Below are 27,623 nucleotides of genomic sequence, written 5' to 3'. Positions count from 1 at the left end.
ACCCTCTTCCCTTGGAGCCTTTTCTAAACGCTACACGTGGAGGTGGGTGCCTATGCCGCGGGCCGCCGATAAATTCTCGAGGCGTATCGCCAGAGGTTTCAAAGATCGCCATCACAGTGCTGTCAGTGCAGTCCATGTGCGGACGTTGTCAGAAAAGTTCGCCATCACAGTCCTAGCCTTTTGGTTTCCCACAACAAAGCACATAACTTCTCTCTTTGTCATGCAACCCTCGCGGTCCTTGCTTAGGGCCGCAAACAGGAGTGTTTTGCAGCGCTTTCGCTTCTTGCCTGCTGCGGACCATGCCTCTTTCTGGAAACCGCCCCTCCTTCTGCAGCCCTTCAATACGAACTCGTCTTCTTGCAGCAATTTTGGGAGCCTGTTGAGTGTCGAGCACGGACCGTTCTCCGCCTCCACAATTTCAACAGCAAGCTCTTCTCTTTACTCGCGTTTGCAACGCCGCACTTTCCTAGGGCTTGGTGATGGTGATGAAGATTCTGGCCTCTCAAAGCGCTATGAGGAGACTCGAATTGTCGGGTATTTGCTAGCAAACCCCCCCCCCCCCCCCCCCCCCCCCAACACACACACACACACACAGAAACCCGAACACACAAGCACTTTTCAGTTTGTAAGTTTTTTTTTTAAAGCTGTTTGACTGTCACGTAAGTTATTGAGGACATTGTTATCTGCAAGCTCGTCACAGCGCAGTTACAAACACAAGACCATAAGTAACATCTTAAGTAGTGAAGCCAGGATGGAACGTGTTTTGGTTATAATAAGAGAGAGAGAGAGAGAGAGAGAGAGAGAGAGATTGTTTAAAATAATCAACTTTGGGCGTTGGGAATGAATTATTTAGGGTAAAGGGGCCAATAAAAAACCACCCCCCAAAGAAAGGACAATGACACCCCCAATAATAAGACAAAGCTGAACCAACTTTGTGCAATTCAAAAGAATGCTCAACGTTCATCTTTTTTGAAATGCAACCTTTTTATTGGGCAATGGATGACTTTAACCCTTGTTGGCACCCATGTCTTTCTTTTGGGGTTGGTGTGTCTTCTTTTTCATACCCATTTTTGTTACACAGGAATGCATAAATGGATTTATAACTTTCGGCTCCAATCATCAAAAAAGTTGAGATCAATTTTTTCGTAAAGCTCTCGACGAAGCGAATCAAATGAGCTACTGATTGGTTATAATTGAGCTCGGAGATCGGAGATCTAAGCTCCCTCTCTTAGATGGCCTTAAGTTGGGGGTTTTACCCTACATCGGCTGGTGGGGTTTTGTATATATTTACCAAATGAACTTGTCCATTTCAACTTTCCAAATAAGTTACAATACCTTAAATGACTAACACCGTCTTTGCGGCTCATAGTGGAGATATGACCATGGACAATTGAGCAGCATGTTTGCTACTATGGACCTGGGAGAATGCAACTACATTGGTTGCCATAAAAATGCAATTTTGAGCACAAATTGTCTCATAGAAAATTGAATGGTTGACCGCAACGTCTATGATTTCTCATTCATTGAATTGTGAGCGTATCACGTCCAAGACTCTTCAAGACCATGAACATAGAAACACATTTTGTCCATAGTCGTGCCAAGACCAATGCAATACATTTTTAGTGTCTGTGTCTGTCAAATTCATTTTGTGCTAGATGCAGGGTGTATTGGACTCTGACACATAGGTCAAAATAGCAATGAAGCTAACTTTAACACAAAGGTCCAAATCATTGCTTTGATGATGGCCTTTTCGATATTCTTCGTATTTTAAGGAAATCAATAAATAACCCGAAGATAAGTCTAATATCTTGGGAGCACCACTTCCCCTTCTCTGCTGTTTAAGTGTGTGTGTTGTGGTTGAAGCATATTGTGGCACCTACTAATGGACTAGAAGGCTGGAGTTTTTACACGTATGATCTTCACCATGCCTCATGAAGTCCTTGGTGAATTTAGTTTCCTCATGAAACTTGCCTTTATCTTTGTCCCTATCCTTTAGTAGCCCTTGCCTTTGCTTTGGATGTGCAATCTCGAAAGCTTTTTAAAACAGCGGCTTTGGGACTAGTATTTACCGAGTCTTTAGTTTGAAGGACTCATGACTTGCCTTGGGAGAATAAGATGGTTTACTCTTCAATGAGAAAGCAGCTGGGATTGCCAAAGTACTGGCACATCAATCTGAATCTTTGATGAACTATAAGCTGATTCCCTTGCTTCTTCAAAACTCTCTCATAAACTATCAGTTGATTCCCTTGCTTCTTCGGAAGTTTGTGATAAACTATCAACTGGTTCCCTTGGTTCTTTCTTTTCCTTGGAAGATTCTTACCTCATTGAGGTGGACATTGGTTAGTCCGTAGGATAGGTCAATGAGCCGGCATGCACACCAAAACCTTGCTTGGCATGTCTAATAAGTCTCTGAATGTAGTCAGACTTCTTTTGCAAACAAAATCACCGTATGTCTTTTGGTAGACCGCAACAAAACCACTCAATCAAGTCTTTCAAAGTGATCCTCTAAAACGACGACATTGGCGAAAAGGTATCTCAAAACTTCTAGCAATAGTCATCCCAAAGTGTTTTCCTTCTTCATTCTTAGATGATGCAAAGCCGTGATGACATCTTCATATTCTTCTGTTAACCATGCAAAAGTAAAAATTTTCGTGAATTTTATCCACTTCTTCGGTGCTTCTCTGTGCAACAAGAGTGTAGACCACCATGTCTGTGCGTTTCCTTTCGAATAAGATGTCTTTGTACCTTGGAACGTTGTAAGAAATGACCTCCAGAGAAGGCGTTGTCAAATTGTTGTATGAATTCAACGGCTTGATAGCCTGAAAACGTGTCGAACTTGACTATTTGACCCCATCCTTGACCTCCTTGGTCTTCTTTCTCTTTTTCTCATTGTCTGAACTATTAGAAGAGGACGCTTCAAACTGCTAGATTGCTTTCCACGCTCTCTAGACTTTTTCAAGGATTTGCAGAGCGAATTGCTCCAGTCTTTCTTTTTCTTTGCTTCTTTCGCATCTTCTCATCCTCGCTAGAACTAGAGGAAGACGGACGTGTGAAACTCTCTAAAGACGAAGAAAAATTTAGGTCATCCTTGAAAGGAATACACTTCTTGGATTTTGAGCAACCTCGAAAGTCGATTTTCGGTCCAAATAACCGGAAAAAGCTTTTGATATGCTCTTCTTTTGAGATTGCTTTAGGCTTCTCATCAACTGGTTTGTCTTCTTTTCAAGAGCTTCGTCAAACTGTTTCTGCGAGTACATTTTTGCTTTTCTGCACTCGGCTTTGCTTTCTGTGTCATTACCAACTCAAGAGGAGAGTGGACGGCCTCTTGCCATCTGGAGTGAACCTCATCAAGGGGGTAATTCTTCAGGAGGTTCACATATTTCGGGTCCTACGTGATCAATCTTTTCATGCACGTGTCAACATGCACTACTCCGCTCTGTTGAGATTCTCCGCAAGAAATTTGCAAAAATCTCCCAACTCCTCAAAAAATTTGCTAAAATCTCTTTTGGTTTCCTTTGTTCCCTCACTTGGATTTTACCTTTCTTCATCTCCCCGCGGACCATCATTCCAAGGGGTGTTGCCTCGGTTGGATTCTCTGCGAGAATCCATGTGTGCTGCAGAAAGGATCGGATCCTTCTCAGAAGAAGAATCGTTCTGATCTATGATACCACTATTACAGGTTTAGACACTTCAAGCGAGAAATCAATAGCAACACACAAACAAAAATCTGCAAATAATTGAACTTGACTAGACAGCGAGAGAGAAGTGGAAATTCGACACGGAACTTGAAGTTTCGTCCCTAGATGCACTAGCCCCAAAGCTTGGCGCCCCTCTCGGTATTTCTTTACTTTCGCTTCACCAAGGTACAACTCCCTGAGGGTCCAATTCTCTCTGAGACTCTACGTTAAGATGCTCGTCAAAGATTGGCCCTCAGGGCAATTATAAACAGTACAAGGGATGCCCAAAAGCAGAGCCCCTAAAGCTCTTAAAACCAAAAGCCCTTGCGCCCAAAAGTAGATCTGTTGCCAAAGCATGCGCAAAACTGTCAAAAATCTGCAAGCACAATTTCAAGGATTAGTAGTTCCACGTGGCATGTCAGCGTAAATCGTGTGCTGAATTTAGCTTACGCTTCAAAGCATCGAGACTAGTCTTATGTCTTTCAGCAAGCAGCATGTCATCAACATAGGGAACAAGTATGATGGGACTACCATCTTCATCCCTTTTCGTATACAAACAATGATCTGTATGTCTGCGTTTAAAGCCTTGAGACAACATCAAAATGTTAAACTTATTATACCACTGTCGTGATGATTGTCTCAAACTATAAAGAGCCCTTTTCAGTTTGCATACTACGTGTAGGAACTACAAAACCCTTAGGTTGTTTCATGTATATGTCCTCCTCAATATCACCATGCAAAAACGCTGTCTTTACATCCATTTGATTCAATTTCAAATCAAGCACCGCAACGAGAGCAAAAAGGACACGTAACGTTATAAGCTTTACAAAAGGGAAAAAGATTTCTTGAAAATCAATTCCTTCTTTTTGTGCATATCCTTTTGCAACCAATCTTGCCTTGTACTTGGCTTTTTCATCCACGATCTTAATTGTGATGTGATTGGATTATGGTTTATGGTTTTGGATTGGGTCATAGTGTGGTTTTGATGGTTTGTGGTGGACGTGTAAGGGTAGAGACCCTCTACAATCCGACTGCTTGGAAAAGATTGTTTATACATATGGAAGATGCTATTGTGATTGGACTCATGTGTTATGTTTCTCATGACAGCGTCGCTACAAGACTAGGATCACCTACATTGCTGCCTTAGATTAAAGGGTTGTTGACCTGGGGCCTTGTTGGATCGGAGGTGTTGCCTAGGTCTTCTTTTTTGTTAGGCTCATCTACACGGATAGTGCGTCGAGGTTTGAACGACCTACACGGCTAACGCGTCGGGGATTTTGCCTTGGCTTTGCCTAAACACCCGATGCTGGGCATCGAAGAGACGTGGCGCCTAAACTGGTTGGTTGGTGTTGATACCCTACCATCTACTGGTACTTGGGATCCTTTCAGAGCTCAAGTTCATGGAGGGAGGCAAAGCAGCCTCAGCCTATGTCTGGCTCAGGTAGGTTAAAGATGTTCTGGCTTGCTCCCGGCAAAGTGAAATTCTCTCTGTCCGTAGTAGAGCGGAAGTGGATGGGTGGATTTGTCGATCCCTCAACAGGGTCCGGTGCTCTGCTAGTCATTTTGTTATATTTTGATGTTATGGTATACGCAAAATTTGTTATTGCATTAATACATGGTTGCATGTTTCATTTAGATGAGGCATTTAAAGATTCTCTTTTGTCATTCTCATGTGTCTCTGCGCACTCTATTTCATCCTCCACTATTGTCTCTCTCCATCTTCCTGCAATGCGGTGTACACTTATATTCACCCTCCACAATGTTATTTTTCTCGAGTACGCTTTTCATTCATATCACCTTTTCAGAGGTAGCACTATTCGCTAGGTGCCTCTTGATTCAGCTCGGCTCATGGCCTAAACTCAATGCTAGGCCGGACACTGAGAACTCCTCCCCTATGCAAACGCTTCCGCAACTCTGATGTATATTGAAATTGTATATTCAAAAATTATATAAAAGTGTAAATTGTGTATTTTATGTATAGACCCTTGAGGAGGGGTATCTCTGAATGTTGTTGTGCATCAGGCGCACTGATCAATTGAAGGAAGACAGTAGCTTTCTGGGTTGGTAGTGCTCCTACGCCTGATTGGTCGCTAGGTGAGGGTTTGAGGTGGATTCTCCCAGGACTCCAGTTCGCTATCTGGGTTGTCAGGTTGGCTTGAACTTGTCCCTTGAGCAACCATCTACTCCCCTCCAGCATCAAGAGGAAGTTGCTGTGTTGGAGTTCGGTACAACTTTCTTTGGCAGGCAGAGTTGTAGTGGCCAACCAGGTGGTGTTGGCTACTATGTGGTACACCACGTCTTGTTAGATCTTCTCAAGCTCCTGTATTAGCCAGCAGGAGAGGCTGATCATGAATTTTCTTTGGTCAGGGCGCGTCGACCTAGCACAACAGAGCAGAGCCCTTCTTGAAAAGTTTGTGGTCAGAGGACTGCTTCCGCGGGAGAAGCCTTGGAAGGAGTTGCTGCTTCACCGGCTTCAAGCTCGAATGCCTCATGTAGGAGGTGTCACGTGACACATCCAATCCTATGTGTCCGTGGACAAGCTACAGCATGACCAGGGTTCAGTTCAGTCAAGTCAATCTAGAATAGGAAATGATCTGGCACTTTTGTGAGTCTATTCGTAGACCGTGCATGGCCAGTCACTTAGTGTAGATGCATATCCTCTGGTTGCACACAGCATGATCATAAGCATTCCCATCAGAATCCATCAGAATCCTTCAGGGGAATTTTCCAGTGCATTTAGCCTATTTTACCTATTTTTGTCATTTTTCACTTATTATTTTTAAGTGACTTTTGTTGGAAAGTAGGTAGGGCAAATTGAGTAAGTTTGTATATAAGCAAACCTAGACTAGCACTAATTGGCAGAAGAGGCAACAGGAGCCAAGCTCAACAGGTAACTTCTCAAGCAAGAACCTTGGTGGTTTCCCCTCCAAGCAAGATCCCATCCTAGCGTTTTTCATCAAATCGCCCTAACTTCACAGATACCTAGCGTTTCCAGCAGGTCTTCACCGCAGAGACATCACATGACAAAGCGTTTTCAGCAGATCCTCATTGCCAAGCATCAGCCAGACTAGCGTTTTTCATTCCAGCAAGAAGCGCTGCAGATTTTCAGCCATTGCAGATTTTCAGCAGGTCATTTTCAGCGAGTTTCCATAGCCATTCCAGCCCTACAGTAGATGCAGATTTTCAGCCCTAAAGACCGGCAAAATCAGCGTTTTCCATAGCGTTTTCGGCAACAACAGATTTCAGCCCATAGCGTTTTTGGACAGCAGATAAAAGATTGCAGATTTCAGCCCTTAGGTCGTTCTCGCCATCACCGTCATCGTCACCGATGTAGCCTAGACTTGCATCAGTCACATGCATTCCCATTGTACCAGTTTGTGCAATCAATAGTAGACCACTCTCGCCAATGAGAGTGGGGCCTTCGGAGGAGGGTTTTACGTCGTCTCTGGTGTCGTATTTCTCTTCTCTCTCTATCTCTCAGTCTCATACACTTTCACGCACAGTGTCCATTCACTTTGTTTGTGTTCATTGCACTCTCTCATTAAGAACGGAAGGCTCTCCCTTCCATTAGAACAAAAAGGAACCTTGAGCACAGTTCGGAGCACTCATCTTGAGCAAAGTTCAAACATTCATTCCGTTGCACCTTACATTGGTATCAGAGCTTTGGCAGTGTTCTGTATCACTCAAGGAAAGAACCACAAGAATCACAAGAATTTGTTTTTGCTTGTTGCGGTCGCACGAACCCAAGTTCGCTTGGGCGTGTTGATTCCTAATCGTGTTTTTGAAGAGTGACAGGAATCCCAGGAAAGAAGGGCTTGTACAGCCTTCCTTTGTGCCTCTTTTCACTCATTGAGAGCGGGCCGTGCACTTAGCGGCCGGCCAATCGACGTGAGGTGGGAAAAAGCAACCTTGGTGTGAGCGCAAGGCCGCCAAGGAGTACGCCCGTGGAAAAGAGAAGAACTCGGGTGAAGAGAAGATCCTTCTTAAAGATCCTTCTTAAACACGGTTTGCAAGCGAAAGAAGAACCTTAAGAACCTCAAGAACCTCAAGACCCTCAAGAACCCAAGAACCCAAGACCCACAAGAACCCAAGTTCCTCGTGAACTTAAAACCATAGATCATAGTGCATGGTCGTCACCCGAAGCGGAATGGATACTTCGCATACAGGTGATGAGCATGGGAGTGGCGAAGAAGAGCTTTCCTCACCAGGAGACTTTCCCGACCCTCCCCCTTCCCCATCTACGCCACGAGTTGTACCAAATTCTATGGAGGTGATGGTCAAGTCGATGATGGAGATGATGGCACAACTAGAAAGAAAAGTAGAACGAAAGGAAGCCAAGGAGAATGAGGAACGCAAAGAGGCATTCCTTTTTGGGTTAGACGACTATATTAAGTTTGATGTAGAAGTCTTCGACCCAATCGATCTCAACAAGGCGGTAGCGATTGCTCTCGCACAGAAGATGAAGCACAACAAGGGAAAGCCTAAGGAGAACAAGATTTTCACGAGTACCTAGCAGACTTCTCAGAACCCTCAAAACGGTAAGAACGGTAACTCTTCTAACCAATCTTCCAATAGTCTCTCAGAAAATAATTCTTCCAATGAACCTAAGGGTAAGTCTAACACAATTGCTAAACCTAAGCTTACTCCGGATGAAAAGGTAGCACAAGGAATTGTAGGAGGATACATCACGTCGAAAGAGCAAAGCACTTATTCTAAGAAAGGTCGTTGTTTTCATTGTCACATTAAGGGTCACATTAAAAGAACATGTCCTAAGCTTGAAACGAATGAATCTAAAGAATCCACAGAACCCACTTCCTCTGTCAATGCAATTAATGATAACAGGAGTGTGTCCCAAGTTTCTCCTGACCCTCCCATTGATGATTCTCTCATTAAATGTTATGGTCATATGTCGGGGCAGCGTTTTGTCATATTGTTTGACCCAGGTAGTATGCATGATGTGATCAGTCCCTCTCTTGTTGAGAGAGCCCGCCTAGAGGTTAGTCAGAAATCTTCTCTCGAGGTCTCTGGCTTTGTTCTCGGTATGGACTCTCTCATCACGCAAGAGTGCCTTGGTGTTGTGTTCACAATTCAACAAGCTACTTTCCGTAAAAGATTTTTTGTCTCTCCTCTTTCAGGATGTGATATGATTTTGGGCACTCCATGGTTTCGTGAGCTTAACCCTCTCATTGATTGGGAGGCTAACACTTCCACTCTCAATGCCAAAAGTGACTCTCCCATTGTCATTCGTGGAGAGGAAGTTGTTCATTCTCCCTCTCTCATTGCTAATATGCAGGACAAGATTGAAAGGATTTAGGAGAAGGAGACTCTCTCAGTCTCTTCTTCTCCCAAGCATGACACACATGATTTGCATGGTTATGAGAAGCATGATGATTTGGATGTTAATGATGAGTATGATGATTTGCATGATCAAGATGTGATTTCTCACAAGCATGATGATTTGCATGAAGAAGATGTTATTGTTCACAAGAAGGACGAGTTAGTGAATGCTTTTTCTAGCGAAGCTAACCTCGTTGTAGATTCGATCAATCACGAAGAATCAATCTTGGCTCTTGAGCCTAGGTCTAAAGAACCCCCGCAGGAAGAACCGATCTTGGCTCTCGAGCCTAGGTCTCAAGAACCCTCACAGGAAGTATTATGTGTTCGCATGATTGATACGCACGCATTGTTCGAGTGTTTCATTCGTGATCGTTTCCTGTATTTTAGTCAGCGTCTCTATGTGATCCCTTTTTCTAGGCATGACATATTGTATGTTGAGCACGTTTCATCATGAGTGAACACGAATGTATGCGGATTGTTCATGAAAAGCTGAAAAGTATGGGTTCAAGGAAGTCACATTTCATGTCTCTTCCTTGGCATGACACATTCGTAGAACGAGCACATGAAAGTATGAGCACCAAGGGTGGACATTTCCATTGTGTTTTGCCACAGTTGATTGATTTAGACCAGAAGAGAAAGATTCGATCTCATTGTTTGCGTGTGTGTAGTGAACGGTTTGGCACTCCGTCTCTTTGTTCATCTACATTGCATGCAGATTCTTTGAGGAAGACGAGATTTTTTCCAGTCACTTTACATGGATTAGGTATGTTCATGGTTTTGTGTTGGAAATGGTTTCAGGAATTTTCAGCCATGGAGATTCTTGAAGAAGAAAGAAGCATGACACTCGACGAAGTTGAAGCATCAAAGGAGCCACAGAAGACTTTGTGTCGCTTTCGGCGCGGTCCAAAGAAGCAAGCATTGCAGACCTTTATGAAGTTTAAGTATCGTACGACCCACACATTAGGGTGGGCCGGCGAGAGTCCCTTCCGGGATTCCAGATGCTATTGGCGATCTCCCTCGATGCCATACGATCGGTACCGGTACCTCACTTTGTTCCGTGGACAAGCTACAGCATGACCAGGGTTCAGTTCAGTCAAGTTAGTCTAGAATAGGAAGTGATCTGGCACTTTTGTGAGTCTATACGTAGACCGTGCATGCCCAGTCACTTAGTGTAGATGCATATCCTCTGGTTGCACACAACATGATCGTAAGCATTCCCATCCGAATCCATCAGAATCCTTTAGGGGAATTTTCCAATGCATTTAGCCTATTTTACCTATTTTTGATATTTTTCACTTATTATTTTTAAGCGACTTTTGTTGGAAAGTAGATAGGGCAAATCGAGCAAGTTTGTATATAAGCAAACCTAGACTAGCACTAATTGGCAGAAGAGGCAACAAGAGCCAAGCTCAACAGGCAACTTCTCAAGCAAGAATCTTGGTGGTTTCCCCTCCAAGCAAGATCCCATCCTAGCGTTTTTCATCAAATCGCCCTAGCTTCACAAATACCTAGTGTTTCCAGCAGGTCTTCACCGCAGAGACATCACAGGACAAAGCGTTTTCAACAGATCGTGGTGATAATTTTGCTTGCAATATTGAGGGAATGGGTACCATGCGCTTGGCCCTTAACAATGGTCAAGAGCTTGTATTGAATGATGTCAGGTTTGTACCAGGCATTAAGAAAAGTTTGCTATCAGCTGGCCAATTAGATGCACATGGTTTTACTACCATCTTTGCTGGGGTTTCATGGAAGTTACTTAAGGGCTCTATGCTTGTTGCAAAAGGGTCTAAAAGAGGTACTTTGTACTATCTTTGATGTAAAGCTTTGCTTGGCAAGTTTCTTGCTGTCGCTGAAGTTGCTTCACATACGGAATTGTGGCATAAGAGACTTGCCTATATGAGCCAAAAGGGTATTGATGTGCTTTTCTCTTTGAAGAGGGTTGATGTAAAAGGCAAAAACTTGGATTTTTGTAACGATTGTCTTTATGGAAAGCAAAAGAAATCTTCTTATTACTCTGGTGTCACTCGCAAAGCTAATCCTCTCGATCTTATTTACTCCGATGTATACACTATGCTGTTAAGTCTTTTGGTGATGCATTGTATTTTGTTACATTTATTGACTGTACTAGAAAAGGATGGGTGCATTTGTTGAAAAGTAAGAGTTAGACTTTTAATGCTTTTGAGAAGTTTCATCCTTTTGTCACTACTCAAAAGAGTGTTAAGCTTAAATGTCTCAGGTCGGACAATGGAGGAGAATATGTATCTGTTGAATTTCAGCGTTTTTGTGATGATAATGGAATCAAAAGGGAGTTGAAACTTGACAGCCCCTTATAATCCGTCTTCGAATGGTGTGGCTGAGAGGTACAACCGTACTTTATGTGAGAGAGTGCATTGCATGTTGTCCACCGCTAATCTTTCCCAAGAGTTTTGGGGGAGAGACATTAAAAACTGCAGTTCATATTTGCAATCGCTCTCCTAATAGTAGGCTGAAAAATGACATTCCAGAGGAGGTTTGGTCTGGCAAACCTGTCTCTTATGATCATTTGAAGCTTTTGTTCATGTACGCAATGACTTGAGAACAAAGCTTGATATGAAGTCCATTAAAGGAATCTTCTTAGGTTATGGGGAATTAGAAAGGTAATTCACAGCCGAGATGTAGTGTTCAATGAGGAAAATTGCTTAAGAATGCTACAAAATTTGATTTTGACAAGAAAACAGTCAGATTTCAGCTTCTCGTGCCACCCGTTGATGTTGAAAAAGAGCCTCATGATGCATTACCGCAAGTTGAAATTGATTATCAACCGGTTAACCTTGAGCTAAAAGAGGTAGGACATGATATTGATGCTCCTAATGAGGATGGACAACCACTTGAATTGGCTGAAAATGATTTTCAGCATCATGATAGAGTTGAAAATGAGTTGCCTCATGAAGTAGAACCGTTGCCTGAGAATGTAGATCATTGGGTACGCAGGTCAACTTATTTGAGAAGGCAACCGCAACGATTTAATCCCTCTTTGCATCATGTAATGTTGTCAGATGAGGGTGAACCTCTTACTTATAAAGAGGCTAAGTCATGCGAGTCAAGCAGTAAGTGGGAACTTGCAATTCCGGTAGCATTTCAACAACATAACCATATAAAAAAAAGATCAAAGAGCCACACCGGCTTCCACAATAAAAATCGCAACCATAATCCATGAGGGATCTCAGCCCTTAACCATAAACCATATTCCATATTGAACCAAATCTCACACTTGGAGTTTGACATATCCACTACAATCAAAGTGAGCCCATATACATGGCTCGTAAGACATGAACCTTCTATGCATAAAATAAGTCTGACCAGCGACTAAACATGAGATCAAAATCCAATTTTGACAACATCAAATCATGCATAAGTGATGTACTACGACTTTACCTCACCTCCTAGCACATAGAGCTAGTTTTGACCTAAAAAGGGTGGAAAGCAACATACACATGCACATAAGGCATCCACAGCCATCCATGAGGTTCCATACATCATATGACATCATTCTATCAACATAAACATGATGCAAAACAGCTCCGATACTTGGGCCGACCATAAACCATAACTTCACATATATGCGAAAAACAACTTTTGCCATTTTCGGTTGCATGCATAACACGCAAATGAAAGTGTTTGATCTCAAACCAATTCATCAAGCTCAACTCCATAATATAGACTAACACCTTATTACATCACTTTGCAGAAAGCCACTTTATTTATATCTGCCATTCGGAATGATTAACCATATACCCTCATATAAGTTTATGGACATCTAACACTTGAAAATCAACTCACCAAAACAAACTATAATTCATATATAAACAGCTCGACCAACTCACGACGTCATATGGTACTCCTCCTTAAAAGCACTCTTACACGCGTAGGTAAACCCTGTTAATAACTCACACTCAGAAAGTGATTTCGCAGACCTAGATACATTTACCATCAAGTTTAATCAAGCTTTTTAGTTGACTAAGTAGGTTTGCTCATCCGATAAATCTATATAGTGGTTTTTCGAGCCTAGGGTCCAAAATTTTGACAGTGTGCAGTGGGTAGTAAGCTGTGTGGGATTTTCACATGACATCTAAGAGAGAAAATGTTCTAAATGATGTGTTTTATCTCTGGTTTAAATGCCTGATTCATTGTTCCTACCGTCTTTGTGACGTGGAACGAAAAGCGCTTTTTATGCACACACATGACCATAAACACATCATGTGTATAAATCAACGTGCTAAACATGCAACTTTATACACACTCGGCAAATCCATACATGCATTCGTATACGAAAAAGCAACCACCGAGAGGGTAGCTACTTAGAAAACGACATAGAGAGAGAAAGAGATGATGGTTATGGAGTTTAGAGCTTCTCACCATGCTTTAGGATTGATTAGAGGCTGTCGAATGGCTTCTTGCTTTGCCGCAAGAGCGGTGATGAGAGCTATGTAGAGGCTTTCACGAGGAAAGCCGTTAGAGAGCGCGTACACCTTGAAAAGAAGAGGAGATAGTAAGCAAGTAGAGAGAGAGTATTCTTCTTCTTCTTCTTCTTTCTGCGAACGCGAGAGAAGAGCTTATAGAGATGGTGATGAAGAGCTTGTACCACTCCGTATAATACGTATGTATCGCCGTGCGGTAGTAGATGTAACTGTCGGCATTTGAAAACTGAGGCTTGCAGGTAACTTTGTAAACTCTGTAGGAGGTTGGATTGATGCCCAAGCAAGCTACTAGCGCTGTCGTCTCAGTTGCATGCTTTTGGGCACTTTGCTAAAAACATGGCTTAGCTTTTGACAATCAACTCTCCCAATTTCCCTTCAATTTTTACGGTAAAATATGACTATTTGGCTAGTATCCCTTCAACTAATGAGACGGTGACTAGACTATGCTTCACTTTGATGTCCCGACATAATTATGACTTTCTTGTACTGTCCCGGCGTATTTACGGGTCGCTTTTTTATAAAAATAGTTCCCGTAAAAATTTCGTTTAATCTCGATTTTTCTTCGGGTGGTCGTTTTTAAACTCGACGGTAGCTAAAAATAATATTTTTATGTTTAGGTCATCTAAAAAGCGCGTTACTTTTCAAAAATGCCAAAAAACACGAAAAGCTAAAAATAATGTAAAAAGCAGAGAAAGTGAAGATGTTGTCAAGGATACTACGCTCCTTGACAAAACCTATCTTGGTCCCATGTATAATGCTCTCTAGTAGTGGTTGAATCATCAAGTTGCCTTTGCTAGAATTTTGTAGGCTCAATTGAGAATGGTGATGGGTTGCCATTGTCGAATCTCATCCAAGGAGCCTCCCTCCTTGAGAATAAGGTAAATCAAGCCCTCACTCATGCTGTTAGACATCCCTCAAGTATGCAAGATGTACTGAAATGCGTTGCAAAGATCTGAACCAAGCAAGTCCCAGTACTTTAAGAAGAAGCTGGGAGTCAAACCATCCTCTCTCGAATAGCTACCCCGGGGGAGTGCTCTGAGGGCCTCATGGAGCTCCTCTAGCTGGAGGGGGAGCTCTAGTTTTTGACGCATCTCCTCAGTAACAAGGCAAGGCATCTGTGCCCAAACCTGCTCTCTGCATGCATCCCGACGCTCTGACTGAGGCTCAGCTGACAGCTAATCACGATAAAAGTCGGTCGCAATTGCACGCATATCCTTAGGCTTTGAAGCAACTGGCCCATCGGGTCTTCTCAACTCGCTGACACTCGTGTACGCATGGAGGGGACCCACTGTCTCAAAGAACTCCCCAGTAACTCTGTCACCCAGCTAGATCCACTGAGATGCCTGTTGATGCAAGGCAAACTCATGACGCCTCTCCTCAATGTTAGCCAGCTCCTGTCGAGCCTGCTGCAACTGCTCCTCCAACCAAGGACTGACTGGGTGATGTTCCTGCATTCTCTGCAAGGAAACAACGCCCTGTCGGAGACGCTTCTCCTCCTCCCTGGCTGTAGCCAAGCGAGATGCAGACTCTTGGAGGAAGAAGTGACTAAGCTTAGCAAATCCAAAGGCCACTCTACCAGTAGGGATGTCTTGCATGTCCAAGCTATTCGTCCAAAGTGCCACCACTCGCTCTCTAAGCTCTAGATCCAGCAAGATTCTCTCAGGGATGTGCAACATCGTGCTCCCTCCTCCTCTGTCTGTCTGTCACACAGTGAGGATCAGTGATGCATGGTTGGAAAAAGTAGTCCCTGCTAGAATGCAGACATATCCACCCGTGTCACAGATGTGGTCACTAGGTAGTAGATTCACTCGTCCTACTCTGCAGTTAGAGCGAGAGAAAGACAAGCTGCATGGGGGGCTCACAAAGCCTGAATGCTGCCAAATATCAGAAACCCTGAAAGTCAGAAATAGACGCTCCCAAGCTGCAAACTCAGCCCCGTGCACAGTAGCATGGCTACCTCCAATCCTGTTAGAGGGGTCCTCTAGCATGTTGAAGTCTCTCCAAATACACCATTGCTCTCTGCATGCGGCAGAGACTCTACAATATGAGACGAAAACACTGCTCGTGCACTTGCCACATTGGGCGCTTATATGTTTAGGAAGCCCACGAGGCAACCCTGAACCTGCATAGGAATCCATTGAGCCGTTCCTGGCACAATAATACCTATGCCCACAATGGCGTGCTGCCATGAGTCCGCAATAGTCATACATACCCCTCTTTGGATACCACCAGGTCCAAATGCAGCTGACCAAAATGTCTCATAGCGACCACGCAAAATCTGACCACATCGTCTAATGTGGCTCTCACAAAGATGATTCTCTTGAAGCATAAGAATATCAATCCCACCACCCACAAGGCATTGCTGAAGCTCCTGTGTCACGTGGCAAATCCAACCCTATGTGTCCATGGACAAGCTACAGCATGACCAGGGTTCAGTTCAGTCAAGTCAGTCTAGAATAGGAAGTGATCTTGCATTTTTGTGAGTCTGTTCACAGACCGTGCATGTCCAGACACTTAGATTAGATGCATATCCTCTGGTTGCACACAGCATGACCATCAGATTCCAGTCAGATCCCATGAGTAGCATTTTTACAGTGCATAGGCCTATTTTCCCTATTTTTGACATTTTTCACTTATTATTTTTAAGTGACTTTTGTTGGAAAGTAGGTAGGGCAATTTTGCTAAGTTTGTATAAGTAAAAACCTAGCATAGTACTTTCTGGTAGAAGAGGCAGCAGGAGCATACGCTCAACAGGCAACTTCTCAGCAAAACCCCAAGAGGCCTAGCGTTTTTGCTTCACAGCATCAACCTAGCGTTTTGGACCAGATCAGCCAAATTTTTTGGATCTTGCAGATTCCTGGCGATAGCAAGAAGCAGATCAGCCCTAGCATTAGCAGATTTCCACAGTAGGACAATTTTCAGCCCTAGCGTTTTTGCATCTGCAAGACAACTCAGCGTTTTTGCAGATCTTCGCGACGGAACCTCATTAAGCATCAGCATTTTCAGTTTTCAGCAGTTAGTACCCGCAGTAGAAAACCCCCGAACCTCGCAGATCTCACCTTCCGCAACAGTTCCTCGCCGCACGGTGGGATCCATCGAAGTTTGCAGTTTCAGCCCGGAAAACACAGATTTCAGCATCTGCGTTTTTAGTGCGTCGTCGTCGTATCGTCGCCATCGACATCGTCCCCGACATAGAGTCAGAATTCAGCAGATAAAGATTTGCAGATTCCAGCCTTTAGAGTTTTCAGATTTCAGCCCATCTCGTCGTCCTCATCGTCGGCAAGTCCTAGCATTGTAGAGATTTGTGCAATCATATGTAGACCACTTTGGCCATAGAGAGTGGGGCCTTCGGAGGAGGGTTTTACGTCTCTAGTGTCGTATTCTCTTCTCTATCTCTTAGTCTCATGCACGTCCATTGACAGTGTCCATTCACTTTGTCTATGTCCATTGCACTCTCTCACTAAAGGAACGGAAGGCTCTCCCTTCCGTAAGTAAAAGGAACCTTGAGCACAGTTTGGAGCACTCATCTTGAGCAAAGTTCAACATTCATTCCGCTGCACCTTCCATTGGCATCAGAGCTTTGGCAGTGTTCTGTATCACTCAAGGAAAGAACCACAAGAATCACAAGAATTTTTTTGCTTGTGGTCGCACAAACACAAGTTCACTTGGGCGTGTCGATTCCTAATGGTGTTTTTGAAGAGTGACAGGAATCCCAGGAAAGAAGAGCTTGTCCAGCCTCCCCTTGTGCCTCTTTTCACTCATTGAGAGTGGACCGTGCACTTAGCGGCCGGCCAATCGACGTGAGGTAGGAAAAAGCAACCTTGGTGTGAGCGCAAGGCTGCCAAGGGTTTGCGCCCGCGGAAAAGAGCAGTACTCGGGTGAAGAGAAGTTCCTTCTCGAACACAGATTGCAAGCGGAAGAAGAACCTCAAGAACCTCAAGAACTCAAGACCCTTAAGAACCCAAGAACCCAAGAGTCAAGACCCACAAGAACCCAAGTTCCTCGTGAACTTAAGAACCCAAGATCACAGTGTACGGTCATCACTCGAAGCGGAATGAATACTTCGCTTGGAGGTGATGTGCATGAGAGAGGCGACGAAGAATTTTCCCCACCAGGAGGTTTTTCCGACTCTCCTCCTTCCCCATCTACGCCAAGGATTGCACTAACTCCTATGGAGGCTTTCGACAAGAGGATGAGGAACAGGGAGTTAGAACGCGAAGCAAGAACAACAAAAAGAATGGCAGAAATTGATCGTTAGTACCAAGACAAAATGGCAGCCATAGCGCGTGAGCGCGAGCAAGCACGCTTGGAAGCCAAAGTAAGACAAGCAGAATTTGATCGCGAGAAGAAAGCAAGACAAGAGAAGGGCGACCAACACATGAAAGAGTTGTGGCGACTTTTTTCTATTGTGCAGGCGCAGTTTGCACAGAATCAGGAAACGGAGACTCTCTTAGTCTCTTCTTCTCCCAAGCATGACACATAGGATTTGTATGATGATAAGCATGATGATTTGAATGATAATGATGAGCATGATGATTTGACTGACAATGACAAGCAATATGATTTGCATGATGATCAAGATGTGATTTCTCACAAGCATGATGATTTGCATAAAGATGACGTGATTGTTCACAAGGATGATGGTTTAGTTGATGCTTTTTTTAGCGAAGCTAACCTCGTTTCAGATTCGATCAAACACGACGAACCGATCTTGGCTCTCGAGCCTAGGCCTCAAGAACCCCCACAGGAAGTATTATATGTTCGAATGAGTCAGCACGCAGTGTTTGAGTGTTTCGTTCGCGATGCTTTCCTGCATTCTAGTCACCGTCTTTATGTGATCCCTTTTTCTAGGCATGACATATTGTACGTTGAGCACGTTTCACTCATGGATGAGCACAGATGTATGTGGAATTCTCATGAAAAGCTGAAAAGTATGCATTCAAGGAAGTCATATTCGATGTCTCTTCCTTGGCATGACACAGTTGTAGAAAGAGCACATGAAAGTATGAGCACCAAGCATGGGCATTCCCGTTGTGAATTGCCACAGTTTATTGCTTTAGATCAGAAGAGCAAGATTCGATCTCATTGTTTGTGTGTGTGTGGTGAACGGGTTAGCACTCCGTCTCTTTGTTCATCTACATTGCATGCACAGTCTTTGAGAAAGACAAGATTTTTTCTACTCACTGTACATGGAATGGGTATGTTCATGATTTTGTGTTGGAAGTGGTTTCAAGAATTTTCAGCTTTGGAGATTCTTGAAGAAGAAAGAAGCATGACTCTAGACGAAGTTGAAGCATCAAAGGAGCCACAGAAGACTTTGTGTCGCTTTCGGCGCGGCCCAAAGAAGCAAGCGTTGCAGACCTTTATGAAGTTCAAGTACCGCACGACCCACACATCAGGGTGGGCCGGCGAAGAGTCCTTTCCAGGATTTCGGATGTTATTGGCGATCTCCCTCGACACCATACATTTCGGTACCAATACCTCACTTTGAAAAGGAGGGGACGTCACGTGACACATCCAACCCTATGTGTCCGTAGACAAGCTACAGCATGACCAGGGTTCAGTTCAGTCAAGTCACTCTAGAATAGGAAGTGATCTGGCACTTTTGTGAGTCTGTTCGCAGACCGTGCATGTCCAAACACTTAGATTAGATGCATATCCTCTGGTTGCACACAGCATGACCATCAGATTCCAGTCAGATCCCATCAGTAGCATTTTTACAGTGCATAGGCCTATTTTCCCTATTTTTGACATTTTTCACTTATTATTTTTAAGTGACTTTTGTTGGAAAGTAGGTAGGGCAATTTTGCTAAGTTTGTATAAATAAAAACCTAGTGCTAGCACTTTCTGGCAGAAGAGGCAGCAGGAGCACACGCTCAACAAGCAACTTCTCAGCAGAACCCCCAAGAGGCCTAGCGTTTTTGCTCCACAACATCAACCTAGCGTTTTGGACGAGATCAGCCAGCGTTTTTGGATCTTGCAGATTCCTGGCGATAGCAAGAAGCAGATCAGCCCTAGCGTTAGCAGATTTCCACAGCAGGACAATTATTAGCCCTAGCGTTTTTGCATCTGCAAGACAACTCAGCGTTTTTGCAGATCTTCGCGACGGAACCTCATTAAGCATCAGCGTTTTCAGTTTGCAGCAGTCAGTACCGGCAGTAGAACACCCCCGAACCTCACAGATCTCACCTTCCCTCAGTAGTTCCTCGCCGCACGGTGGGATCCATCCAAGTTTGCAGTTTCAGCCCGGAAAATGCAGATTTCAGCATCTACGTTTTCAGCGCGCCGTCGTCGCATCATCGCCATCGACATCGTCCCCGACATAGAGTCAGAATTCAGCAGATAAAGATTTGCAGATTTCAGCCCGTCTTGTCGTCGTCCTCATCGTCGTCGACATTGTCAGCAAGTCCAAGCATTGTAGAGATTTGAACAATCATAAGTAGACCACTCTCGCCATAGAGAGTGGGGCCTTCGGAGGAGGGTTTTACAACGTCTCTGGTGTCGTATTCTCTTCTCTATGTCTCAGTCTCATGCACGTCCATTCACAGTGTCCATTTACTTTGTTTGTGTCCATTGCACTCTCTCACTAAAGGAACGGAAGGCTCTCCCTTCCGTAAGTAAAAGGAACCTTGAACACAATTCGGAGCACTGATCTTGAGCAAAGTTCAACATTCATTCCGCTGCACCTTACATCCTGCCGCAACCGACTCCGCTGGCGTTGAAACTAGGGTCCTCCTAATCCCTGCACATTCCATGAGACAACCCTCATGGAGTCGGTGAGAGAAAACCGATGTTGCAACAGCAACCAACCTTGTTATTTTCGAGGCCGCGTCTTGGATGGGGAGTAATTTGCATCCCGAGCGACCTCGGGATAGGTGTGACTCTAAAGATTGTCCAACCTAGGCCAAAGAAGAGCGTGCCGTCCGTCGGGCTCTCGTTGTGTCCAACAGTCCTCATGTATATTTACATAGGATGGTGGGCTCTGTGTGCTAGCAAAAAAGTGTACCACAACGTGTCTACATCATGCTGTGTCCGAAGGTGTCATCGGGAACTTGGCCAACGCCCACAGAGTGTGTACCAAATCTGTAACCCCCAAGTCTCCTATGTGGTGAGAGAACTCAAGAGCTTGAGCCTGAAGCCAGTCCTTCACGGAGTCCAAGGGCCACTCTGATTGGTCCCTGCCGCACAGAGGAAAAGAGAAACCGACTGTTGTGTCCAGGGCCTCTATCTATGTAGCTACAAGAAACAGTACATGGACTCTGAAGCAAGCTGCCTCAAAGTTTGGTGAAGAGTCGCCAAGCAATCATGTAAAGTCATAGGCCAAGAAGTCCCACCGACGACGGATGTCGAAACTCATCAATCCCTGAGGGATTGCGGCAAAGGGAGACGTCTGCACTAGAACGGGGTCCGCAGGAAAGTCTGCTCCTCTCTCGCCAAGCGGCTCATGGCAAAAGCGCTGCCAAGGGACCTCCTAGCAAGCGATGAAGATCCTGTCCCCGAGGCCTGCTGTGGGGCAGAAGCGGGAGAGGATGAGGAAGCAATGTGGCTATTGGGTGGAATGGGAGGGGAGGGGGCAGCAACGGGGGGCGATTTGGGGGGGGGTGTTTAGTGGCATGGGAGGAGGAGGGGTTGTCGGTGGTGAAGCTGAGGTGGAGGGTGAAAATCGGGTCTCGTCCTGTTGTAGGGGGTCGAAACTGTTCCCTGTGGGAACCCACTGCTGTTGGCCTGGTCTAGGACGACCACGAGGGGGGCCAAACTGGCATGGTGTGAAGGAGTACGAGCAGAAGTGTGACGCGAAAGAGAGTGCGAGAAGAAGAGCACGACGATATGGTGAACTTGCTCTACTGTAATGTGTAGAGCATAGTGAGTTCTTATTAGGTTTTTACAAAAGAATATGTGTACATACTTGGCGGCCCGTCCACTTACCTGGGCGACCACATTGGGCTTTATACCCCAACAACCTCCCACTTAAAGTCCAATGTGGTACTTTAAGTGTGAGAGAAGCTACTATACAAGCTAATATACAAGAGATGTAGAGAAGTGATGTACTACCCTACACCTAACTGCTTGCGAAAATGCGCAAAGCTCTCTGAGGGAAGTCCTTTTGTAAGTGGATCAGCAGGATTTTTTGTGGTGTGAACTTTGACAAGCTGAAGTTGCTTATCCTCGAGCATTTCCCTGATGAAATGATACTTCACATCCACATGCTTTGTCTTTGAGTGATAAACTGGATTGCGAGCCAATTGTATAGCACTTTGACTATCACAATATAACACATGCATCTCTTCTTTGATTCCCAAATCTGTTACTAGTCGATTAAGCCAAATTGATTCTTTGCATGCCTCTGATGTTGCAACATATTCAGCCTCTGTAGTAGACTGAGTAACACAATCTTGTAATCTAGAACGCCATGATACTGCTCCACCAGCCAATGTAAAGACATACCCTGACGTAGACCTTCGGTTGTCTAAGTCACCTGCATAATCTGAGTCTGTAAAACCCTTTACACTTAGCTCCCGACTCCCATAGCATATACGCATACTCTTTGTAGCTTTCAGGTATCTCAATATTCCTTTCACTGCCTCCCAATGTTTCTTGCCTGGGTTTGACATGTATCGACTTACTACTCCCACTGCAAATGCAATGTCTGGGCGAGTAGCAATCATTGCATACATTAAACTACCCACTGCAGACGCATATGGAATCTTATCCATTTCAGCCTGTTCTTCCTCAGACATAGGACAATCTTGTTTGCTAAGTTTCACATATGGTGGCAATGGAACACTCAATGCCTTTCCCTTCTCCATATTGAAACGTTGCAAAACCTTGTCAATATACTCTGTTTGAGATAACCAAATCAACTTCTTTGATCTGTCTCTCTCAATGCGCATACCAAGTATATGACTTGCCTCACCTATGTCTTTCATGTCAAACGATTTTGCCATCTTTGACTTCAAAGCTGAAATTTCTTCCAAGTGCTTGCCAGCAATCAACATGTCATCCACATACAAAATAAGGATCAGCCAACTGCCATCCTTAGCCTTCTTTGTATATAGACAGTGATCGAACTCACTACGTTTGTAGCCTTGAGAAAGCATAAACTTGTGGAACTTATGGTACCATGCCCTCGGTGATTGTTTTAAGCCATAAAGACTCTTTAACAATTGGCATACCAAATCTTCCTTGCCTTTCTCAACAAACCCTTCTGGCTGCTGCATGTAAATTTCCACATCTAAATCACCATGCAAGAACGCTGTCTTGACATCCATTTGGTGCAACACCAAATCTAATATGGCAACCAATGCAAGAAAGCATCTCAATGTAGTCATCTTGACCACCGGAGAGAAGACTTAATCAAAGTCAATGCCTTGTTCTTGCTTAAAGCCCTTGGCAACAAGGCTTGCTTTGTACTTTGGCTGACTATCATGAGCGGTGATCTTATACCTGTAAACCCATTTACAAGGTAGAGCCTTTTTGCCCTGTGGTAATTTAACTAGCTTCCATGTCTGGTTTTTATGCAGAGCTGTCATCTCTGACTGCATGGCCAATTGCCAATTCCCGGAGTCCTTCATTTGCACTGCTTCCTTGTAACATGAAGGCTCATTGCAATCAATCAACATGACATAGTTCATAGATGGAACAAACGTATCAGGAGGTCGGGTGATACGGCCAGATCTACGCACAAAGGTGGCTTAGGCTCAGTCACAACCTGTGGTTCCAATCTATCCTGTCCTTGCTCCTCTTGAGCCCTGACATTTTGTCTTGCACGTGCAGGTCCATCTTCTTGGAAGACAACTCTTCTAATCTCCTCAACCCTCTCTGGTTTAGAATGATATTTGGATTCATTAAAGTGAACATCATTGCTGCGGACAACCTTTCTGGATTCGGGATCCCAAAGTCTGTACCCCATCTCACCAGAATTACCATAGCCTAGAAAGATGCACTTTCTACTCTTTGGCTCAAGTTTGTTCCTAAATTCCTTTGGAACGTGAGTATATGCCTCACAGCCAAAGACTCTGAGATGCTTGTATGAGGGCATTTTGCTTGACCATACCATCTCTGGCACTGAATCCTTCTGCAAAACCTTGCTAGGAGATCTATTTACAAGATGAACAGCTGTTGATACAGCTTCAGGCCAAAACCCATTTGGCAGCTGTGCATTAGACAACATACTTCTGACCTTCTCTTGTATGGTCCTATTCATCCTCTCAGCAACACCATTTTGAGGAGGATTGTAAGGAGCAGTAAGTTCAAAAGTGGTGACGTAGCCAGCATCATCAAGTAAACCTGTGCTGATCAAGCTCTTTGTAATTGCGGGAACATGTCTCACATTCTTCAGCGTGAAAGAAGAGCCATTCTGAAACTTCAATCGAACATCTCCAACACCTAAGATCTCACATGTCTGCCCATTGCCTAGCCGAACATGATCTTTAGTGGTCACATAAGAGGTAAACCACTCCTTGTTTGGAGACACATGAAGTGATGCCCCTGAGTCTATAATCCAGTCACTCAGTGCATTTCCATCAGATGTTGTAAGAAGAGCTGAGTCCATTGTATTCTTCAAGAAGTAGATGTCTCCTGACACTAGACTGTCATCCTCTGCAACAGTGTTTGTCACATATATTTCTTGAATCTTCACTGAGGACTTGTTCTTCTCACCATGGTCTTCAGCTTTCTCTTTGCCTTTTTCTGCTTTCCATTCTCTGCAGTCTCTTTTCATGTGACCCTTCTTGCCACAATGGTAGCATTCTATGTCACTCTTGCCTTTAGCACTGCGGGACTTGCTACGAGATTGATTCCTCTTTCCACCTTTGTACTTTTCTTTGGTCCTTCCCCTGACAACTAAGGCTGTTCCTTTGCCTTTGTCCATTGTCTTTCGATTGGTTTCTTCAGTAAGCAGACTTCCTTCTACACCTGCTATGTTCAAACCATCTGGAGGTGCAGAATTACTCAAAGCTGTGCGAAAAGTGTCCCAACTTTCCGGCAATGTGATCAACAGGAACATAGCTCTAATAGGTTCATCAAACTTGACACCTTGAGCTTACAATTGACTGTAGATTGTGTTGAATTCATTCAGATGATTGGACATAGGTGTCCCTTCTTTCATCTTCAAGTCAACAAGCTTCTTAAGCCAGTATACCTGTGAAGCTGCACTCTGCTTCTCATAAAGATCACTCAGCTTTAACCATGCTTGATAAGCCGACATCTTGTCTGCTACATTGAAGTAAACGCTTTCTGCCAAAGTCAGCATAATGGTAGAAAGTGCCAATTCATCCATTTCGCTCCATTCATCTTCGTCCATTTCTTCTGGTTTTATCCCCTTGAGCTTTATAGGTTTTATCTGCTTCTTTTGTACCAACACGTGCCAAATCTGCTTCTTCCACAATGGGAAATTGGTTCCATCCAGCTTCTTGATATTGTAAAGAGCAGTGTCCTGTGATCCAGCCATAGCAACGCTTCACAGTAGTCTGCTCGGATAATGGCCCGTGGTACTGATGCCTTGGCTCTAATGAGCCGCGAGATCATAGAGACGAGAGGTTTCTCCATGTTCCCCCATCCGTCTGTGCAACCCGGCCTCCCGTGGTGATCCAATGAAGGTCCCCATATCTCAACCCCATAGAGCAATGCTGAGGCCACCAAGGTGTCAAAAAGCCAGAGCTTCGTCCGGGGTTCCTGAAACTGAACCTGCGAACACATCCTCTCTAATCTACCCAATGCTGCGTGGGCTCTAGTCAGTCTGGTCTCTGCTTCTCTTCCGAGTGAGAGTGTGGGTCCAGTGAAAACCACTCCAAGGTAAGTGTAAGCGTCTGTGTACTCCACAGTTTCCTGGCCGTATGTGAATGTAGGTGCTGATCTCCTGATCCACTGTGGAGTGGTATTAAACACCATAACCTTGGTTTTACCAAGGTTGACAGACAAACCACTTTCGTGGGCAAACGTATGCAAAGCATCCAATTGGCGTTGCATTCCCTCTGGGGATTCGGAGATCAACACAATATCGTCCGCATATAACAAAAGTGGAATCCATGTCCCTGCCAATTGTGCACCTTTATCCCCGTCCCTATCAATGTAGTCAGAAACCTCATCCACATACATACCGAAAAGAGTAGGAGAGAGCAGGCAACCCTGCTTCACCCCGATAGTGGAGTGAACCGGTATTGAGAGTCCCTCCGGGGTGCGTACATGCCCTACCACCGATCTGTATAATGCCATGATCCCCCAAATGAGCTCTGTGGGTACTCCCATTTCCTGTAATCTGCGCATCAATCTAGCTCTGGGTACTGTGTCAAAAGCTTTGAGAGAGAGAGAGAGAGAGAGAGAGAGAGAGAGAGAGAGAGAGAGAGAGAGAGAGAGAGAGAGAGAGAGAGAGAGATGTTTACAGGTATACTCCAGAACAGCTATTTGCGGTGGTGGCAGCAGTGGATTTGTATCAAGATTTTGTGCCATGGTGTCAAAGATCCACTGTTGTTTGGCGAAAGGATGATGCTTTAGAGGCAGAACTTGAGATTGGATTCAAGTTCCTTGCCGAACGCTACATATCACATGTTGAATTAAAGCAGCCTTCACTGATTAAGGTAAATCAGAGTCTCTTCAAAATTTGAATGGCAGCACCGAGGTTTCCTGTTTTTCAACAGTTGTGTCTGTTGCCGTGGCTATGCAGACATCAGTTTCTCAAAGCAATCTTTTTGAGTATTTGATCAATGTTTGGGAGTTCAAGCCAGGACCAAAGCCAGGCACTTGTAACCTCCATTTTTCAGTGAAATTCCAGTTTAGGTCTCCTCTCTATCGACAAGTAAGTCACGCTCATTAAGCCTGGATTTTTGTGCTTGTGGCAGTCGTGCATTTGACGTTTGTGATGCTTGTCATGCAGGTAGCAAACAAATTTTTCCACGAAGTTGTCTCTCGTCTGGTGGGCTCTTTTGAGGAGCGCTGCAACAGGGTGTATGGTCCAAGTACAAAGATTTTTGAAAACACGCAGACTGCTTGACTTGGTTATGGTAGTATATTGTTCTTTCTTAGCTTTGGGGAAGACACGTGGGGCTCTTCAACACATCATATTTGTGGCTTGGAATTGAGCAGTGCAAGTACAGAAAAGCAATAATTTCAGAATTCTATAAATCAATCCAATGATTGGTTGATTTTGACATGACAGAATGCGGGACACTAGATTATTCACCTTTTGAGTTGCTGCCATTTTTGGAAGAGGAAATCGACTCTTCAATATTTGTTATTCTAGCAGGTCGCAAAGTGATTGCCATCTGCAATGCTGATGTCAGGGTGGTTGGGATACTTTTTTGTGTCAGCAGGATCTGACATGGCATGTTAGATCCCATTGTGTGGTAATCGCCTTATGTTGAAATCATACTTGGACCAAGGCTTTGTGTGCTTTGTAAGCAAATCAGGGTGCAGTTGGACATTTTGACACGGTGAGTAATCTGATAGCTAGAGCAGCTTGATGTGTGCTTGGATTAGATTCAGAAAAATGAATGTACATGCTCGAGTATCAGTGTTGCTCAGTAGCGTGAGGCGCTCATCACCTTGAGAAGCTGTGGGTGGCATAATGTCAGCAGGTGGTGTAATTATATTTAGTTGCCATGAAGTGATTGTCACATAGATAGGGGGCTGTGGTATCACAAGTGGGTGATATTTGGGTTAAGAGCGACGATTTACAAGCCTCTATGAAGATAATCACCCATGCTTTTGATTCATTTAACCAAATGTATGTACTGAAATCTTTGCCTTTCTGATACTTCCCTTTCCATATAAGTGCATAGTAGCAAGCATGAGTTCGGTTCACGTGCAGCACTTTCTTACTTAATGCTGCAAGAAAGGTCTCTGTAAAAGCTTCTTGTCTACTGGCTGTAAAGAATGGTCCAAATGATGCTCTACTTGTGGTCATTGCAAGTCCTGATGTGATTGTTGTCTGTGAAGGAGTGTCGAGTGATCCCTATTGTATAGGAGAGTGGAGGAATTCTATCAGTCTCCTGATTGTTCCATGAGCCATTGTGAGGTTACTTTACTCTTTAGTTGTTTGCCCGTTGCAACTATCTATTGTGCTGTCTGGAGAAAATTGTGGTGGTATTGCCATATGCAATCTGTAAGGCCACATAAATGCACGCAATTGTTGACAACTCAGTTATTGTCATCTTAT

The 27,623-nt window shown here is 44.2% G+C and overlaps 1 protein-coding gene across 1 annotated transcript; it reads left to right on the top strand.

Moving 5' to 3' along the window:
- LOC147428709 (uncharacterized) lies at positions 1-26,936 on the top strand. Its single transcript, XM_086497411.1, has 5 exons — positions 1-534; positions 25,854-26,046; positions 26,133-26,264; positions 26,343-26,424; positions 26,625-26,936. Exons 1-5 carry the CDS (start codon positions 53-55, stop codon positions 26,783-26,785), a joined length of 1,050 nt encoding a protein of 349 aa, XP_086353537.1. The 5' UTR covers positions 1-52; the 3' UTR covers positions 26,786-26,936.
- The last annotated feature ends 687 nt before the right edge of the window (positions 26,937-27,623 follow it).

Source organism: Adiantum capillus-veneris, chromosome 23 (assembly GCF_014529385.1).
Source record: "Adiantum capillus-veneris isolate H3 chromosome 23, ASM1452938v2, whole genome shotgun sequence".
Classification (NCBI taxonomy): domain Eukaryota; kingdom Viridiplantae; phylum Streptophyta; class Polypodiopsida; order Polypodiales; family Pteridaceae; genus Adiantum; species Adiantum capillus-veneris.
This window is presented reverse-complemented; position numbering and strand designations above follow the sequence as displayed.